The sequence below is a fragment of the Mugil cephalus genome, chromosome 20, assembly GCF_022458985.1.
Source record: "Mugil cephalus isolate CIBA_MC_2020 chromosome 20, CIBA_Mcephalus_1.1, whole genome shotgun sequence".
Lineage (NCBI taxonomy): Eukaryota > Metazoa > Chordata > Actinopteri > Mugiliformes > Mugilidae > Mugil > Mugil cephalus.
The window spans coordinates 11,329,918-11,348,722 of NC_061789.1; the positions used below are offsets into that span (position 1 = coordinate 11,329,918).

At 40.7% G+C, this 18,805-nt stretch overlaps 1 protein-coding gene, 1 long non-coding RNA gene and 2 pseudogenes across 2 annotated transcripts; 1 reads left to right on the plus strand and 3 right to left on the minus strand.

Moving 5' to 3' along the window:
• Positions 1-1,254: 1,254 nt before the first annotated feature.
• On the minus strand, positions 1,255-6,334 carry LOC124998288. The gene is made up of 2 exons (XR_007111043.1): positions 6,127-6,334; positions 1,255-6,041 (listed from the first exon to the last, which is right to left on the minus strand). It is a non-coding gene; the product is annotated as an uncharacterized LOC124998288 (long non-coding RNA).
• Positions 6,335-7,560: 1,226 nt separating this feature from the next.
• LOC124998281 lies at positions 7,561-10,165 on the minus strand (annotated as a pseudogene).
• Positions 10,166-11,849: 1,684 nt separating this feature from the next.
• Positions 11,850-14,464, minus strand: LOC124998282 (heat shock 70 kDa protein 1-like). The gene is made up of 2 exons (XM_047572557.1): positions 14,300-14,464; positions 11,850-14,051 (listed from the first exon to the last, which is right to left on the minus strand). The coding sequence occupies exon 2, from the start codon at positions 14,030-14,032 to the stop codon at positions 12,113-12,115; it is 1,920 nt and encodes a 639-aa protein (XP_047428513.1). The 5' UTR covers positions 14,033-14,051; positions 14,300-14,464; the 3' UTR covers positions 11,850-12,112.
• Positions 14,465-15,738: 1,274 nt separating this feature from the next.
• Positions 15,739-18,439, plus strand: LOC124998279 (annotated as a pseudogene).
• The last annotated feature ends 366 nt before the right edge of the window (positions 18,440-18,805 follow it).

Genomic DNA, 18,805 nt, shown 5'->3' on the forward strand with positions numbered 1-18,805 from the left:
AAAAGGAAAAAATATATACTGTATATAAAATGTTCAATCAACCAAAGATTTTGCAACCCCTCTGCAGTACCTCAGTGGACCCCCTAGGGGACACCCTGTTGAAGCCCTTTGGTCTACACTACAATGTGTACACACAGAGCTAATTTACATTACATTTTCTGATTAAATTATGAAAAATGTTTTCTAAATTCCATAAAGTCCATAAAAGTGTTAATTCCCGTTAATTTCCGTGCCAGTTCTTAATCATTGTACTACCAAACCAAGTTGCAAAGGTATAATTTTCAGTTAGTAGTATTAGTTAGTACTGGATCATCTTCAAGGGTTAAAGCAGCATCAGAGCTCAGAATTATAAGGCTGAAGAACAGAAGAAAGGCAGCATCAAGAAGGAGTTTTGTGTAACCACCTGTCTGTCACCTTTATTCTAGATGAAATCTGGAATAATTTAAGCTGTAAAATAAACCTTTTGTCATATACTACATTGAAACACATTGACATAAATAAAGACACTTTAGTGTGATGGTCATTTTGATAATACTAATTCAACCAGAGTGTGGGACCATATCCGTAAATGTTTTAGGACGTTTGGTTAGAAATGTACAGGAATGAATTATCCCTCCACTGCTATAACTGTGCATTAAGAGACATTTGATTGTTAATGTGAACTTGTGGACAGATGGTTTTGTCGGACACTGAGTATTTTGTAAATATTACCATTTATATAACGTATATATCTTAACATAAACTTGTTATTCTCGTGATTAAAAAAGCCAAATATTTTCTTTCTATATTTTAGCCTCTGATCATGAGAGGTTGAGCTCAGTTTTCGTCTCTTTAATTGTTCACAGTGGGATAAAATGTGGCCTCAGATGTAGGACAGCCCATGAATTATTTTCAGAAAGAGGATGTATTCTGTGTTATTTTTCATCTTCACAGCTGTTCTCAGTCTCTTTGTGTTCATTCTCCATCTGTTTTACATTTTTTTTCTTCTTTCTAATGATCTCGAAACCCTTTGTAATTGTTTTTCATCTTTTTTTCAGATTCTGTATCTTATCAGGGATTTTTTTTATCCTTGCTATTGTTTTAAGTTTTTGCATGTTTCCATTCATCCAGTTTGTGTTTCTCTTTATGCTACATGTCTGTCTTCTGTTGTTGCTGTTATCTCACGTCTCTGTGTTCGTTTCTCCACAGGACTGTCAGGTTTGTATTTCTTTGTAGTTGTCTCCTCTCTGTTCCTCTTTCATCTCTTTTTTTTGGTCTTAGTTGCTGTTTGCATTTTGTCATCCTGTCATTTTGGGGACCCATGTAATTGATCATCTATTCGTGGTTCTTTTGTTCCTCTTTACATTTTGAATCTTTCCCATCGCTTTACTCCATGTTGTGTCTCCTTGTAGTTGTTTGCATCTTTTTTTCCTGGTTAATTTATTTCTCTTCAGTCATTTTGCCTCTTTGTCTCAATATCTGTATATTTTTCACTGGTTAATATCAGTTTGGGGCCATTTTTCATCATGCTGTGCCTCTTTTTAGTTAATTGCAAATCCTTCCATCTCTTTGTCTCTTCTCATGTGAACTGACATGATTCACTGTTAAATCAAAGCAGCTTCAGTGTTAAACTTCTACTCTGTTAAACTGAGGACTGATTTAAAATAAAATCCCCTTTTAAGTCACAATTTAGCCGAACAGTAAAGGCAACTAAATAGAATTCAATTAGTGAAGGTTATTTATATTCATTCAACAAAAGAAAAAATACATAATTATCCATCAGACACTTTCATGAGTCGCTAATCGTGAGGAACGGGACAATTCCTGGTTTTATCTATTTCTTTTGAGCCAGTCTTCATTCATGGTACTGAGTGGGTAATACTTGTTTGCTCTTACTGCTGTCCTTGGGCTGCATTTTTTCTTATTTATTTTTTTTTCAGACGCAGCCTGGCGACAGTGTTTGGCGTTTGTAGCCTGGCTCCGCCCCCAGAGGTGCATCCAATGACAGCAAAGTCATTTAGCAAAATGGAAAATAAAAACAGTACGGGTTTACCACATGACTGGGAAACTTTGTCTTGCACCCCCCTCAGAATCAAGATGCAGCAGCACCAAACACCTGCCATGAGCAGGTCTAGAGTGGGCAGGTAGGAATATTATTAGAATTAATATAATGAAGACTGTTGTGTAGACCTTCTGAAAAATGCTCTTCACCACTATATTATTAAAACCGACTTTAATTGATCAGAAGTCTTCGTAAAGTAGTTCTACAACTACTTTTATGTCCAAATTATCATTAAAAATAAGAAAGTGAATAGTTTGAAAGTAATATGGAATAAATTGCATATGTTGCCATTGAAAATATTTTAATTGATTCACTCACAAATTGTGTTTTCCATGTCAAACATGCTAGAGCCTTGCAGATTATTGATTTTTATTGTGATACAGGCGCAGGCGAGTCTGGGGAAACCGGAGTGAGTGTGAAAGAGAGAGAGTTTGCTCAGGGTCTGACTACAGAGGCAGCAGAACCCTGACGTTAGTAAGTTAGGAAAGATGGAGGTAAGTCTGCTGTTAGTTTTGATTACTTTGCTCGCCCTCAGTCAAGTGATATATATACATTTTTTTTTTTCATATCATTTGATATACTATATTGATCCCCCTCAACAAACATTATTTTCTAATTTAATTTATTATTTTCTGAATGTGTGGAAAGGGATGTGTTGTAAAGGGTTATGGTGCAGATATGCACTTAAGTTGAAATAAATCCACAGTGAAGTAACTGTTATTTGCACTGAATTGGAATCATTTTAGAAGAAATACACGGAATTAAAAGGCTTCACATATAAACTAATAATTATTAATTTAATTAATAATTATTAATTTTATTATTTATAAGGGAACTGAGGCAGGAAAATGAGTCCCACTGCTATTTATCAGTAGTTGATTTTATTGATTTGTCCTTTCTTATTCTATAAAACTAAATGATTTTTCCCAGAATAACAGTTAAACCTCTAAATAAATGCCAATAACATTTCTAATTCAACAGCGGCTTTAATGTATTTTCACAGCTTTTACAGCCAAACAATGAATTTATTTCTAGATACTGAACAGTAGAAGAGTCTTCTTCAGTTTAAAACATTATTCTCTGATGATTTCAGGAGCAGTTAAAAAGTATTTGATCATCTCGAAGCAGCTGCTACATGTTTTTATACCTCAAAGCGACAGGTTTAAGACATTTCTCACTGCATATGTGTCCTGATTATAAATTTGCTTGAAATGTATTAAGAACCACATCAACCATGGCGCTTCCTCCATTTGTGGCGTCGTCTCAGAGGACGACGAGTCAGAATCTAATGTTAGGACCTTCATTTAAATCCAGCTGCATCAGATTTCCTTGTGTTTCAAACAGAAGAAGAAGAAGAAAAAAAAAAACTCAAGAGACAGGACAGAAAAACCTCAAGTCTGCAGACAGAGCTTGTGTTTCATCGTCAGTACATCCAGCAAAGTTAAACTTAACATTTTAAAGCGTGGAAAACTCTTTTTTCATGGTGGCAAAAAAAAAAAAAAATGATCAAAACCCAGAAGCTTCCAGCAGAAAATAGATTTTGATGAAACATTTAAAGTTGAAAGCATAATGAGTCTGCATATTTACTAAAGTGAATTTAATATGATGTAATAATAGAAGAACATCCCACAGAGATCAGACATTTACAGACAGAAATATTAATGACTGATTTGGGTCCGAGATCAGAATTGGTTAAGGCAAAAAATATATATATAAATATAAATACTGTATATACACAAACCTGGACATGAGCCCCATTGAAAATCTGTGGTGGATTATCAAAAGGTCTTTTTCAAAACGCAATCCAAAAAAAGCCAGCCAGGATTAGAGCTCTACTCTAACTAGTTTTGTTAGTTTTTCTTGTAAACGATAAACAAAATATAATTTGTATTTGTTTGTTTGTGTCTTTTTATACAAAATATTTCAAGATAAAATTTTATGGGTTTCTGAAAACTTTTCCCCCTCCACTGTGTATATACGCTTTCATCTTTCCAAACACGTGTCCTCATTGATGCTTAAATACATATGAGACACTGAACCTCCTCAACGACCATGATACACATTTAATTTCATTATATTTTATGTCAAAATACTGATACAGTGAACAGAAACCGACTCACTCGCTTATACGTTTTCATAGAAATATCAGGTCTGATCTGATCATCATGGACATGAAATAAAAACAGAGCAGATAGAGAATTATAACCTTGAGCCTTATTCGAGTGGTTTGTGTTTTAGGGTGGAGTGAAGCTGAATGGGGTGGATCTGGGAACAACAGTTTTTTTTTTTTAATGTAATTTTTTTATGAGTCAAGATCAAATATTTACTAAAGAAAATTTTGATTTAGTGAGAATTCAACTATTGTATTAATTTACCTGTGTGAGTTTAAACCATTAGTGCATGAGTAAATTAAACAAAAACAGTGAATAATAATATAAAATAATTATTATTATTAATAATAATAATAATATAAAGCCATGTCAGTTAATCCAAAACAAAAAAAAGTGAATGAAGTGTTCAACCTCTTTTAAAGTGAAGGACCTCATTCAACCAGCAGGTGGCAGTAGTGTCTCAGTTATTGAAACGGAGACAACGTGAGTGCAGACACATATCACTGTTGCTTCATCATCATTAATATTTCACACTCTTGTGTGTGTTCTGGGGCCACAGTTTACACATGAAGCTGAATGAATCTACTCTGGTGAAGCCTCTCATAAGATCTGGAGGTGTGAGTAATGTGAACGAACCTCTTTAAGAACATGACGACAACACGTTTGAATACATCAGGTCACTTTTGCTAATTAGGCAGTTTCAAAAACAAAAATGTATTTTACTTTTTTTGTATTTTTCTTTTTCCAAGTCACCAAAAGATGAGAATTCATTCCTATGGTCAGAAGCAGCAGTTAATGTTAAAACCAATAATATAATAATTATACATCTTTAACCCTTTAGTGTCCTAAGAAAAAAAAAAGCAACAAAAAAATAGCTTTGGGCAATAATAATCAACAGCTGAAAATGAAAACAAACAAAAACAATAAATCAATAAAGGCTTCTACCGGTTCAGGAGTCTCATCATTATAATGTTTTGAATTATTCAGTGTTAAGTACATTTAGAAAAACAAACAAACAAAACATTTAGAAATGAAAAGCTTCAAAGAAAAGACTTGTTCATGTGTGCTGACGTGCAGCAGCATAAAGACTTTCACCAGATTTCGTCATTGCATTGTTGATTATCACTAAACACACGGTCTGTGGGGTGAGACGCGTTGAGTCACCGCTCAGAGCTCTGGGTGGGGTCTTTACGCCATCAGGAGTTAAAATCTGGTCAAATTATATTATATATTATATTTATATATATTATATATACACTATATTTTTTCCCCATCTTTTATTTTTCAAACTGAAAAAAAAAATAATCTGCTAAAGTGGTAGTAAGATGTAGATACTTAAACATATATAAACAAATAATGTTTTTAGAAAATAATTTGGTCTTTATTAGACCTGGAATAAGTTACATAACTCTATTCAATGAGGTTTTTGAAACTGTATTATGCTGAATAAAGCAAGTATAACTATAAAAACCATCCTTACGTCTGCCTCTTCTGTCTGTGGCTTTTATTATTTATTATTCCACACTAACCTCGGCGTTAGAGTCAGGTTGGGTTAGATTCAACATATTTTTAATTTTAATTTTTCGTTCACATACAGGGAGTTGGTTGTGCCGGACATTAAAGGGTAAAGTCTACTTTTTATATTATATTTTAGTTTCGGCTGTGTTCAGTTTAGTTTGATGTGGTTTAGTTTTTATGTTTTGAGGGTTTTATGCTGTTTTTGTTTGTTTGTTTGTTTGTTTTTTGTTGTAAATGAAATTCCCCTGAAGAGTCACAAACACGTCTGAATCAAGATGTATTTTTCTTTTCTTTAAATAATCTTTAACTGGTCCGTGTCTCTGAGTCCAACCTGCTTGTCATCATCACTTTAACTTCTCGGATCAACAACTCTGCAATAAACAGAACAACAAATAAGAAACTCCTTAAACAGCGAGCAGCAGGCAGGTTTCATCAGGGAATAAAAGGTGTACTCACAGCTGTGTGATGAGGAGGAGGGCGGTGGTCATGTTGCAGTTGTTGTTGTTATTCTTCTTCTTCTCGTCCTGGTCATTCTTCTTCTTCTTCTTCCGTGGCTCTGCAACTGAATCTCTCCTCCTCGTCGTCTTCTTTTATATCTCTCTGGTTTCTTCCAGACGTTTCTCGCAAACACTGCAGTAAAGTGAAAATAAATAATGAGGTGTAAATCCGGTAGCGCATTTCAAAATAAAACACGCCCTGACGCATATTAATTAAAACGCCCACAAGGAAACATGGTCGTGTATTATTTTGAAATCAAATCCGTTTCCGTTGTCGATTAATCGCCAGATAACCGTGACAACTTAATATATTTAGTTGAGCTGAACCGACCAATCAGAGCAGAGTTAACGATAGTTAGTTCACAGAAAGTTCTAGAAACAGCTGCAAGGAAATGACCCAGAAACAGATCAATATTCATGTTTATCATTAGGATTACGTGCTTTTATGATGAGAATACAAACTCAGAGACTTGTATTTTCATAACAGGAACTTGGAAATTAGTTTTACTGTAAAACACAGGCATAAACACTGATATATTTTATAGTTATAGTCCTATATACAACTCTTTATATGAGACATGTATTTATATATATATATACATAGAATTTGCCCAATATGCCTCACACGCTATATTTATCTATCTATCTATCTATCTATCTATCTATCTATCTATCTATCTATCTATCTATCTATCTATCTATCTATCTGTCTGTCTGTCTGTCTGTCTGTCTGTCTGTCTGTCTGTTGTGACACCTCCTTGTCAGTTTGTTTTGCATCTTGTATTGTTCATTTAACATGTTTGTGGTCCTTCATGTGTTTTTACCCCCTTTTGGAGCATTTTGCATCTCCTTTTCACCATTTTTCATGTCTTTGTGGTGATTAATTATTGATCTGCCTCCATTTGAAGTCATTTATTCTCACTTTAGCCATGTTGTGTTCTCTTTATACTGCTGTGTTGATGTTTCTCATGTACTTGTCATTCTTGTGTATCTCTACAGTCATTTGGATTCTTTTCTTTTTCTGTCTCTTTGTGTGACTTATGAGCCTCTTTCTCATTGTGTGTCTGTGTTGTCATTTAGTTGACTTTCCAATGGGAAAAAGTTGCTCCATACACGGGACTAGTGCAGTCGATGTAAGTTTATTTATACAGTTTCATCAATATATATATATTTCTTAAGTCTATTTTAAATCTGTTGGTGTGATGGTGTTTTTACAGGCCTGTATGTTTGCTGTCCTCCAATAGTCGGAGACGCTACTACATCCCATTGATTTACTGTTTATATATCAATAAGTAAACACATCTCATGTTGCTGTTATAAGACAAGTGTTCATGTCATGTGATGGAAATATCAAAGATAAATATATTGATAAAGAAAAACAGGGGAAAAGGAATTAAGATAATTTTTTATTGCAATGTCCAGCAGTGCAAAGATGAACTATATATTTACAGTCTGATGATCTGTACAAGTTATAAACAACACATGATCTTTATTAGAGGCAACATTATAAATAATAGAGCTAAGTCATTTTGTAAGTGTTTTAAACCACAAATGTCACCATGAGGCAGAGATGAATCTTATCACATATAGAGTGAAAACCATCATAACTTAATGTTAAACAGTCCCAGTGATCACAAAGTCCACATTTAGACCACTTCAGTCCACCTCCTCAATAGTTGGACCCTGGGAGCCGGCTCGTGCCTGCTCTCCACAGCTGCCTGCAGGCATCTCTCCCTGGTACAACTTGCTGATGATGGGGTTGCACACTTTCTCCAGCTCTTTCTGCTTGTGTTGGTACTCCTCTTTATCAGCCAGCTGGTTGTTCTCCAGCCAGCTGATGGTCTCGTCGCACTTCTCAATCAGCTTCTTCTTGTCCTCCTCACTGATTTTGCCCTTCAGGTTCTCGTCCTGCACGCTGCTCTTCATGTTGAAGGCGTAGGACTCCAGGGAGTTCTTGGCAGCGATTTTGTCCCTCTGAAGCTCGTCCTCAGCTTTGTACTTCTCTGCGTCCTGCACCATCCTCTCGATGTCTTCTTTGCTCAGTCGGCCCTTGTCGTTGGTGATGGTGATCTTGTTCTCTTTGCCGGTGCTTTTGTCCACCGCAGACACGTTCAGGATGCCGTTGGCGTCGATGTCGAAGGTGACCTCGATCTGCGGGACCCCTCGTGGGGCTGGTGGGATCCTGTCAGCTCAAACTTGCCCAGCAGGTTGTTGTCCTTGGTCATGGCTCTCTCACCCTCGTAGACCTGGATCAGGACCCCAGGCTGGTTGTCAGAGTAGGTGGTGAAGGTCTGTGTTTGTTTAGTGGGGATGGTGGTGTTGCGTTTGATCAGGGACGTCATGACTCCTCCGGCCGTCTCAATACCCAGGGACAGAGGCGCCACATCCAGCAGCAGCAGGTCCTGAACGTTGCCCAAGGTGTCACCTGTGAGGATGGCGGCCTGGACGGCAGCACCATAAGCCACCGCCTCGTCTGGGTTGATGCTCTTGTTCAGCTCCCGGCCATTGAAGAAGTCCTGCAGGAGTTTCTGGATTCTGGGGATTCGGGTGGAGCCTCCCACCAGGACCACGTCGTGGATCTGCCCCTTGTCCATTTTGGCGTCCCTCAGGGCTTTCTCCACCGGCTCCAGTGTTCCCCTGAACAGGTCGGCGCACAGCTCCTCAAAGCGAGCCCTGGTGATGGAGGTGTAGAAGTCCACGCCCTCAAACAGGGAGTCGATCTCGATGCTGGCCTGGGAGCTGGAGGACAGGGTCCTCTTGGCCCTCTCACAAGCTGTGCGCAGCCTCCTCAGGGCTCTCTTGTTCTGGCTGATGTCCTTCTTGTGTTTCCTCTTGAACTCCTCCACAAAGTGGTTGACCATGCGGTTGTCAAAGTCCTCTCCGCCCAGGTGAGTGTCTCCAGCTGTGGCCTTCACCTCAAAGATGCCATCTTCGATTGTCAGGATGGACACGTCGAAGGTGCCCCCTCCCAGGTCAAAGATCAGGACGTTTCTCTCTGCTGACTTGCCTTTGTCCAGACCGTACGCGATGGCGGCCGCCGTGGGCTCGTTGATGATCCTCAGGACGTTGAGTCCTGCAATGACACCTGCGTCTTTAGTGGCCTGTCTCTGGGAGTCGTTGAAGTACGCTGGGACTGTGATGACTGCGTTGGACACCTTGTGGCCAGGTAGGCCTCAGCGATCTCCTTCATCTTCACCAGGACCATGGAGGAGATCTCCTCAGGGTAGAAGGCTTTGTTCTCTCCTTTGTACTCCACCTGAATTTTGGGCTTCCCTCCATCTGAAACCACCTTGAAGGGCCAGTGCTTCATGTCAGCCTGCACCACTGAATCATCAAACTTTCTTCCGATCAGTCTCTTGGCATCAAACACGGTGTTGCTGGGGTTCAGAGCCACCTGGTTCTTGGCTGCATCTCCAATCAGCCTCTCGGTGTCAGTGAAGGCCACATAGCTGGGGGTGGTCCTGTTGCCCTGGTCGTTGGCGATGATTTCTACTTTTCCGTGCTGGAAAACCCCCACACAGGAGTAGGTGGTGCCCAGGTCGATGCCGATGGCTGTGCCTTTAGCTGCAGACATTTTCACTGTACACAGTTTCCTGAGAAACAGTTAAACAACACGTTACAAACTAAACATCAGCACATCATTCATTCATTATTAAGCACTTTATTCATATTATTATTTAGTTCAGTGTTATTAAGTCAAACTGCTCCTCTAATATGATGAAAGCAATTTAAAAAAACTCATTCAAACTTTTTCCTCAACTTCTATTTAATTCTGTAAGTTAAAGTTTCAGTCTTTCAGAGTAAACTACTTGTTCCATCAGAGATAAAGGTTGTACTTACAGTTGTGTGTTGACTGGTCTGTGCTGTGAAGAGAATTAATCTTCTTCTTCGTTTTCCTCTGAGAACTGATCTTCTTGCTCCTCTTCTTCTCTGGATCGTCTGCTGAGCTCTGATCTGTTTCTGTCTCTGCTCTCGGAGCAGCCGCTTTATATCTGAGGAAGAGGACTCTCTGGCTACTTCTGGAAATTTCACCGGCATCACGGTCAAGTTAGAGTCAACATCAGGTACTACTTCCTGTTAGTTGTTAAAAATAAAACACGCATTTTTTCATGTTCTTTCTTATTTTGAAAAGGTAAAAGCAAAAGTATGTTCCATAGACTTTGTTTGATGTTGTTTTGAATCTGTCTTCTCTTTGTCTGGACTCTTTAACAGGTAAGACCTATAAATTATAGTTAAGTAAAAAGCATAATCGGAAACACTTTAGTTGAACGTGAATATAACTTGACACAAAGTGATCAGAGTCTCCAGCAGATGTCGCTTCATCACTTCTGTCGCAGCAGAACTTTCCTCTCAGATCGTGAACTTTCTCTCTGCAGCAACACTGAGTCTGTTTGTTCTGGTTTCTTGAAAACAGTAGAAAGAATGTATTTGTTTTGCTGTTTTATGTTCCTTTGAAACGTTTATGTTGACACTCCTAGCCACATGTCAGTGCTGTCACTATGAGGATATGAGGATCAGCACATGGCAACATGATAAACATATGACCTAATTGTCTAAAGAGTCCAGAGTTGACATGTCTTATAATTTAGTGCTAAATTAATGGACAGTTTAATCTTTAATAATACAAGCAAGATTTTTGTTAAACATCTGTATTTGAATTTTATTGACTAAATGGCAGCATTGCTCCAGAAAGTTCCATCAATAGGAGTCTCTGTAGCGTTGGTCTGGTGCAGATTGACATATTTGGGTCAAAGGAGAGTGACCAGTGTTGTATTATGTGTTTCACATTTTGTAATGAATTCATTTATGTAAGTTTTTACTTTGTGGGTAATATTTTAAAATAATCACATGTATGTACTATATATCATGAAACTAGTTTCATCTATCTATCTATCTATCTATCTATCTATCTATCTATCTATCTATCTATCTATCTATCTATCTATCTATCTATCTATCTATCTATCTATCTATCCGTCTGTCTATCTGTCTATCTATTGAATTAATATTATATTCATTTTGTCATGGTTGTTACTGTGTTTTGAAATCTTGAGGCATGTCTTTTCTTGATGTTTTATTGCTAATTCTACACATGTGTGTGATCCTTTGTGTTTTTTCCTTTTTGCAGCATTTTGCGTCTCCTTTTCACCATTTTTCTTCTCTTTGCAGTGATTTTTTTTGATGTGCCTCACTTTGAAGTCACTTATTTTCTCTTTAGCCGTGTTGTGTGTCTCTTTATGATGCATTGTTGATGTTTCTCATGTACTTGTCATTCTTGTGTATCTCTACAGTCATTTGGATTTTCTTTTTCTGTCTCTTTGTGTCCTCTGAGTCTTCTAGGAGAATTATAAGTCTCTTTCTCAGTTTGTGTGTCTGTGTTGTCATTCATTTGACTTTCCAGTAGGAGAAGTTGCTCCATACACGAGATGGGTGCGGTCTATGTACAGTTTATTTATGCAATTTTGATATATATTTTTTTAAAGCTGTTGGTGTGGTGGTGTTTTTACAGGCCTGTATGTTTGCTGCCCTCCAATAATCACAGAAACTAGATCCCATTAATTTACTGTTTATATATCAATAAGTAAACACATCTCATGTTGCTGTTATAAGACAAATGTTCATGTCCTATGATGGAAATATCAAAGATAAATATATTGATAAAGAAAAACAGGGAAAAGGGAATAAAGACAATTTTTTATTGCAATGTCCAGCAGTGCAAAGATGAACTATATATTTACAGTCTGATGATCTGTACAAGTTATAAACAACACATGATCTTTAGTAGAGGCAACAATATTAATAATAGAGCTAGGTCATTTCATTAGTGTTTCAAACCAAAGATGTCAGCATGAGGCAGAGATGAATCTTATCACATATAGAGTGAAAATCATCATAACTTAATGTTAAACAGTCCCAGTGATCACAAAGTCCACATTTAGACCACTTTAGTCCACCTCCTCAATAGTTGGACCCTGGGAGCCGGCTCGTGCCTGCTCTCCACAGCTACTTGCAGGCATCCCTCCCTGGTACAACTTGCTGATGATGGGGTTGCACACTTTCTCCAGCTCTTTCTGCTTGTGTTGGTACTCCTCTTTATCAGCCAGCTGGTTGTTCTCCAGCCAGCTGATGGTCTCGTCGCACTTCTCAATCAGCTTCTTCTTGTCCTCCTCACTGATTTTGCCCTTCAAGTTCTCGTCCTGCACGCTGCTCTTCATGTTGAAGGCGTAGGACTCCAGGGAGTTCTTGGCAGCAATTTTGTCCCTCTGAAGCTCGTCCTCAGCTTTGTATTTCTCTGCGTCCTGCACCATCTTCTCAATGTCTTCTTTGCTCAGTCGGCCCTTGTCGTTGGTGATGGTGATCTTGTTCTCTTTGCCGGTGCTTTTGTCCACCGCAGACACGTTCAGGATGCCGTTGGCATCGATGTCGAAGGTGACTTCAATCTGAGGGACTCCTCGTGGGGCTGGTGGGAGTCCTGTCAGGTCAAACTTGCCCAGCAGGTTGTTGTCCTTGGTCATGGCTCTCTCCCCCTCGTAGACCTGGATCAGGACCCCAGGCTGGTTGTCAGAGTAGGTGGTGAAGGTCTGTGTTTGTTTAGTGGGGATGGTGGTGTTGCGTTTGATCAGGGACGTCATGACTCCTCCAGCTGTCTCGATACCCAGGGACAGAGGCGCCACATCCAGTAGCAGCAGGTCCTGAACGTTGCCCGAGGTGTCACCTGTGAGGATGGCGGCCTGGACGGCAGCACCATAAGCCACCGCCTCGTCTGGGTTGATGCTCTTGTTCAGCTCCCGGCCATTGAAGAAGTCCTGCAGGAGTTTCTGGATTCTGGGGATTCGGGTGGAGCCTCCCACCAGGACCACGTCGTGGATCTGCCCCTTGTCCATTTTGGCGTCCCTCAGGGCTTTCTCCACCGGCTCCAGTGTTCCCCTGAACAGGTCGGCGCACAGCTCCTCAAAGCGAGCCCTGGTGATGGAGGTGTAGAAGTCCACGCCCTCAAACAGGGAGTCGATCTCGATGCTGGCCTGGGAGCTGGAGGACAGGGTCCTCTTGGCCCTCTCACAAGCTGTGCGCAGCCTCCTCAGGGCTCTCTTGTTCTGGCTGATGTCCTTCTTGTGTTTCCTCTTGAACTCCTCCACAAAGTGGTTGACCATGCGGTTGTCAAAGTCCTCTCCGCCCAGGTGAGTGTCTCCAGCTGTGGCCTTCACCTCAAAGATGCCGTCTTCGATTGTCAGGATGGACACGTCGAAGGTGCCCCCTCCCAGGTCAAAGATCAGGACATTTCTTTCTGCTGACTTGCCTTTGTCCAGACCGTATGCGATGGCGGCCGCCGTGGGCTCGTTGATGATCCTCAGGACGTTGAGTCCTGCAATGACACCTGCGTCTTTAGTGGCCTGTCGCTGGGAGTCGTTAAAGTACGCTGGGACCGTGATGACTGCGTTGGACACCTTGTGGCCGAGGTAGGCCTCAGCGATCTCCTTCATCTTCACCAGGACCATGGAGGAGATCTCCTCAGGGTAGAAGGCTTTGTTCTCTCCTTTGTACTCCACCTGAATTTTGGGCTTCCCTCCATCTGAAACCACCTTGAAGGGCCAGTGCTTCATGTCAGCCTGCACCACTGAATCATCAAACTTTCTTCCAATCAGTCTCTTGGCATCAAACACAGTGTTGCTGGGGTTCAGAGCCACCTGGTTCTTGGCTGCATCTCCGATCAGCCTCTCGGTGTCAGTGAAGGCCACATAGCTGGGGGTGGTCCTGTTGCCCTGGTCATTGGCGATGATTTCTACTTTTCCGTGCTGGAAAACCCCCACACAGGAGTAGGTGGTGCCCAGGTCGATGCCGATCGCTGCGCCTTTAGCTGCAGACATTTTCACTGTACGCGGTTTCCTGAGAAACAGTTAAACAACACGTTACAAACTAGACATCAGCACATTATTTATTCGTTATAAAGCACTTCATCATATGATCATTCAGTTCAGTATTATTAACTCAAATTGATCTTCTTATATGATGAAAACAATTTAAAAAAATACTCATTCTAACAGTTTCCTCAACTTCTTTTTAATTCTGTAGGTTAAAGTTTGAGTCTTTCAGAGTAAACTACTTGTTCCATCAGAGATGAAGGTTTTACTTACAGTTGTGTGTTGACTGGTCTGTGCTGTGAAGAGAATTAATCTTCTTCTTCTATGTCTTCCTCTGAGAACTGATCTTCGTCCTCCTCTTCTTCTCTGGATCTTCTACTGAGCTCTGATCTGTTTCTGTCTCTGCTCTCGGAGCAGCCGCTTTATATCTGAGGAAGAGGACTCTCTGGCTACTTCTGGAAATTTCACCGGCATCACAGTCAAGCTACAGCCAACACGAGGTACTACTTCCTGTTAGTTGTTAAAAATAAAACATTGCCTCATTCAAGTGGGCGAGCCGTGCTGAGGAGGGACTGAGTCTTATTTTTAACGGAAACTATTACTATTTCCGGTTTCCTTCCGCGTTGATGCTTGACTCACGTGTCTTGAATCTGTCCAATGAAAGCCACGAGCGCAGTTTTTGTTTCCGGTGGTTTCCAGAATAAAATAAACGTTCTGGTGGATACAGAATTTTCTAGAGAAGACGAGAAAAAGACGAGAAAAAGAGAAAACGTCCGATCTTTGACTTAACGAGTAAACAAGAGAACTGATTCCAATATTTAACATTTAATATTTCAAAGACAAAAGAAACAGAAAAATAAAATCTTATTTGGGACAGACAGATAGACAGACAGATTATTTAAGATGAAACTGTTCATTAATACAGCACGAAATCATAAGACATGTCACCTCAGGACTATTAAGACAATAAGATCTATGTGCTTATCATGCTACCAGGTGCTGATTCTCATATCTGTCAGTTTACAACAGTAACAGTTGAGACAATTATTTTTTTTTTTACTGTTATTCTGTAATAACTGTATATATATATAAAACAAATCTGCATGGAGAATCGGTTACATGTGGCTTTTCATGAATGACATTTGATATTATCTGATCACATTCATCTGTGATGCTGTTCCATTATGAACAATAAAGCTGCAATGCGTTTTCAAATATTAGCACTGACATGTAGCTAGGGGTGTCAACAAGTTTCAAAGGAACATAAAACAGCAAAACAAATATATCCTTTCTGCTGTTTTCAAGAAACCAGAACAAACAGACTCAGTGATGCTGCAAAGAGAAAGTTCATGATCTGAGAGGAAAGTTCTGCTGCGGCTGAAGTGATACAGTGACATCTGCTGGAGACTCTGATCACTTTGTGTCAAGTTATATTCACATTCAACTAAAGTGTTTCCGATTATGGTGTTTACTTAACTTTAATTTATAGGTCTTACCTGTTATAGAGTCCAGATAAAGAGAGGACAGATTCAAAACAACATTAAACAAACCTTATGGTACATAGTTTTGCTGTTGTCTTCGCAAAATAAGAAAGAAAAGGACGAATTACGTGTTGTATTTTTAAACAACTAACAGGAAGTAGTACTTGGTGTTGACTCTAACTTGACTGTGATGCCGGTGAAATTTCCAGAAGTAGCCAGAGAGTCCTCTTCCTCAGATATAAAGCAGCTGCTCTGAGAGCAGAGACAGAAACAGATCAGAGCTCAGTAGAAGATCGAGAGAAGAAGAAGAGGAAGAAGATCAGTTCTCAGAGGAAGACATAGAAGAAGAAGATTAATTCTCTTCACAGCACAGACCAGACAACACACAACTGTAAGTAAAACCTTCATCTGTGATGGAACAAGTAGTTTACTTTGAAAGACTCAAAATTTAACTTACAGAATTAAAAAGAAGTTGAGGAAAATGCTAGAATTAGTATTGTTTTAAAATTGCTTTCATCATATAAGAAGATCAATTTGACTTAATAATACTGAACTGAATAATAACATGAATAAAGTGCTTTATAATGAATGAACAATGTGCTGATGTCTAGTTTGTAACGTGTTGTTTAACTGTTTCTCAGGAAACCGTGTACAGTGAAAATGTCTGCAGCTAAAGGCGCAGCCATCGGCATCGACCTGGGCACCACCTACTCCTGTGTGGGGGTTTTCCAGCACGGAAAAGTAGAAATCATCGCCAACGACCAGGGCAACAGGACCACCCCCAGCTATGTGGCCTTCACTGACACCGAGAGGCTGATCGGAGATGCAGCCAAGAACCAGGTGGCTCTGAACCCCAGCAACACTGTGTTTGATGCCAAGAGACTGATCGGAAGAAAGTTTGATGATTCAGTGGTGCAAGCTGACATGAAGCACTGGCCCTTCAAGGTGGTTTCAGATGGAGGGAAGCCCAAAATTCAGGTGGAGTACAAAGGAGAGAACAAAGCCTTCTACCCTGAGGAGATCTCCTCCATGGTCCTGGTGAAGATGAAGGAGATCGCTGAGGCCTACCTCGGCCACAAGGTGTCCAACGCAGTCATCACAGTCCCAGCGTACTTCAACGACTCCCAGAGACAGGCCACTAAAGACGCAGGTGTCATTGCAGGACTCAACGTCCTGAGGATCATCAACGAGCCCACGGCGGCCGCCATCGCGTACGGTCTGGACAAAGGCAAGTCAGCAGAAAGAAATGTCCTGATCTTTGACCTGGGAGGGGGCACCTTCGACGTGTCCATCCTGACAATCGAAGACGGCATCTTTGAGGTGAAGGCCACAGCCGGAGACACTCACCTGGGCGGAGAGGACTTTGACAACCGCATGGTCAACCACTTTGTGGAGGAGTTCAAGAGGAAACACAAGAAGGACATCAGCCAGAACAAGAGAGCCCTGAGGAGGCTGCGCACAGCTTGTGAGAGGGCCAAGAGGACCCTGTCCTCCAGCTCCCAGGCCAGCATCGAGATCGACTCCCTGTTTGAGGGTGTGGACTTCTACACCTCCATCACCAGGGCTCGCTTTGAGGAGCTGTGCTCCGACCTGTTCAGGGGAACACTGGAGCCGGTGGAGAAAGCCCTGAGGGACGCCAAAATGGACAAGGGGCAGATCCACGACGTGGTCCTGGTGGGAGGCTCCACCCGAATCCCCAGAATCCAGAAACTCCTGCAGGACTTCTTCAATGGCCGGGAGCTGAACAAGAGCATCAACCCAGATGAGGCGGTGGCTTATGGTGCTGCCGTCCAGGCTGCCATCCTCACAGGTGACACCTCGGGCAACGTTCAGGACCTGCTGCTACTGGACGTGGCGCCTCTGTCCCTGGGTATCGAGACAGCTGGAGGAGTCATGACGTCCCTGATCAAACGCAACACCACCATCCCCACTAAACAAACCCAGACCTTCACCACCTACTCTGACAACCAGCCTGGGGTCCTGATCCAGGTCTACGAGGGGGAGAGAGCCATGACCAAGGACAACAACCTGCTGGGCAAGTTTGAGCTGACAGGACTCCCACCAGCCCCACGAGGAGTCCCTCAGATTGAAGTCACCTTCGACATCGACGCCAACGGCATCCTGAACGTGTCTGCGGTGGACAAAAGCACCGGCAAAGAGAACAAGATCACCATCACCAACGACAAGGGCCGACTGAGCAAAGAAGACATTGAGAAGATGGTGCAGGACGCAGAGAAGTACAAAGCTGAGGACGAGCTTCAGAGGGACAAAATCGCTGCCAAGAACTCCCTGGAGTCCTACGCCTTCAACATGAAGAGCAGCGTGCAGGACGAGAACTTGAAGGGCAAAATCAGTGAGGAGGACAAGAAGAAGCTGATTGAGAAGTGTGACGAGACCATCACCTGGCTAGAGAACAACCAGCTGGCTGATAAAGAGGAGTACCAACACAAGCAGAAAGAGCTGGAGAAAGTGTGCAACCCCATCATCAGCAAGTTGTACCAGGGAGGGATGCCTGCAAGTAGCTGTGGAGAGCAGGCACGAGCCGGCTCCCAGGGTCCAACTATTGAGGAGGTGGACTGAAGTGGTCTAAATGTGGACCTTGTGATCACTGGGACTGTTTAACATTAAGTTATGATGATTTTCACTCTATATGTGATAAGATTCATCTCTGCCTCATGCTGACATTTGTGGTTTTAAATACAAAATAATGAGAGTTCTATTTTTTTATATTGTATATTGTGATCATGAGGATTGATCAGCATTTAACTGTGTTTTTCTTTAATTTAAATATAAATGCTTTAAGTTTATAAAAGTTGTCACATGTATATATATTTATCACATATAATATTGTTGTGAAGATTTAAGTGCAATTTTATATTTCACCTGTGCCATACTGGACAGTGCAATAAAGACAAAACACAAATTGTAAAAATCTGGTTTGTTTTCCTCTGTTTTCTTTTTTCTATCTTTAGTTTTTACTTATCCGACAGTTACAGATGTAATGTACAGTTTACATATGGACCTTTAAATAATACAATTACATTAACAAGAACAAATAAATAAACAAAACAAAAACACCAACCTTAAAAAACAGATAAAGCTTATGTGTAACTGGACATCTTTGTGATCATTTTCTACAGTACACTCACTGATTTGAGGAAATAAAACCCGGTCTGTGTGGTGTCGTTGTCAATGTGACAAAATTAAGGTTATATCACTTTCAAATTTTTATTTAATTGTCTTCAAAGATAACATTTTTTTTTTTACATTTTGAAGAGGAATATACCGAAGTTAGAGT

Bases quoted from the DNA above. Each gene is read 5' to 3' on its own strand.
- LOC124998282 (XM_047572557.1), bottom strand. From the start codon at position 14,032: ATGTCTGCAGCTAAAGGCGCAGCGATCGGCATCGACCTGGGCACCACC.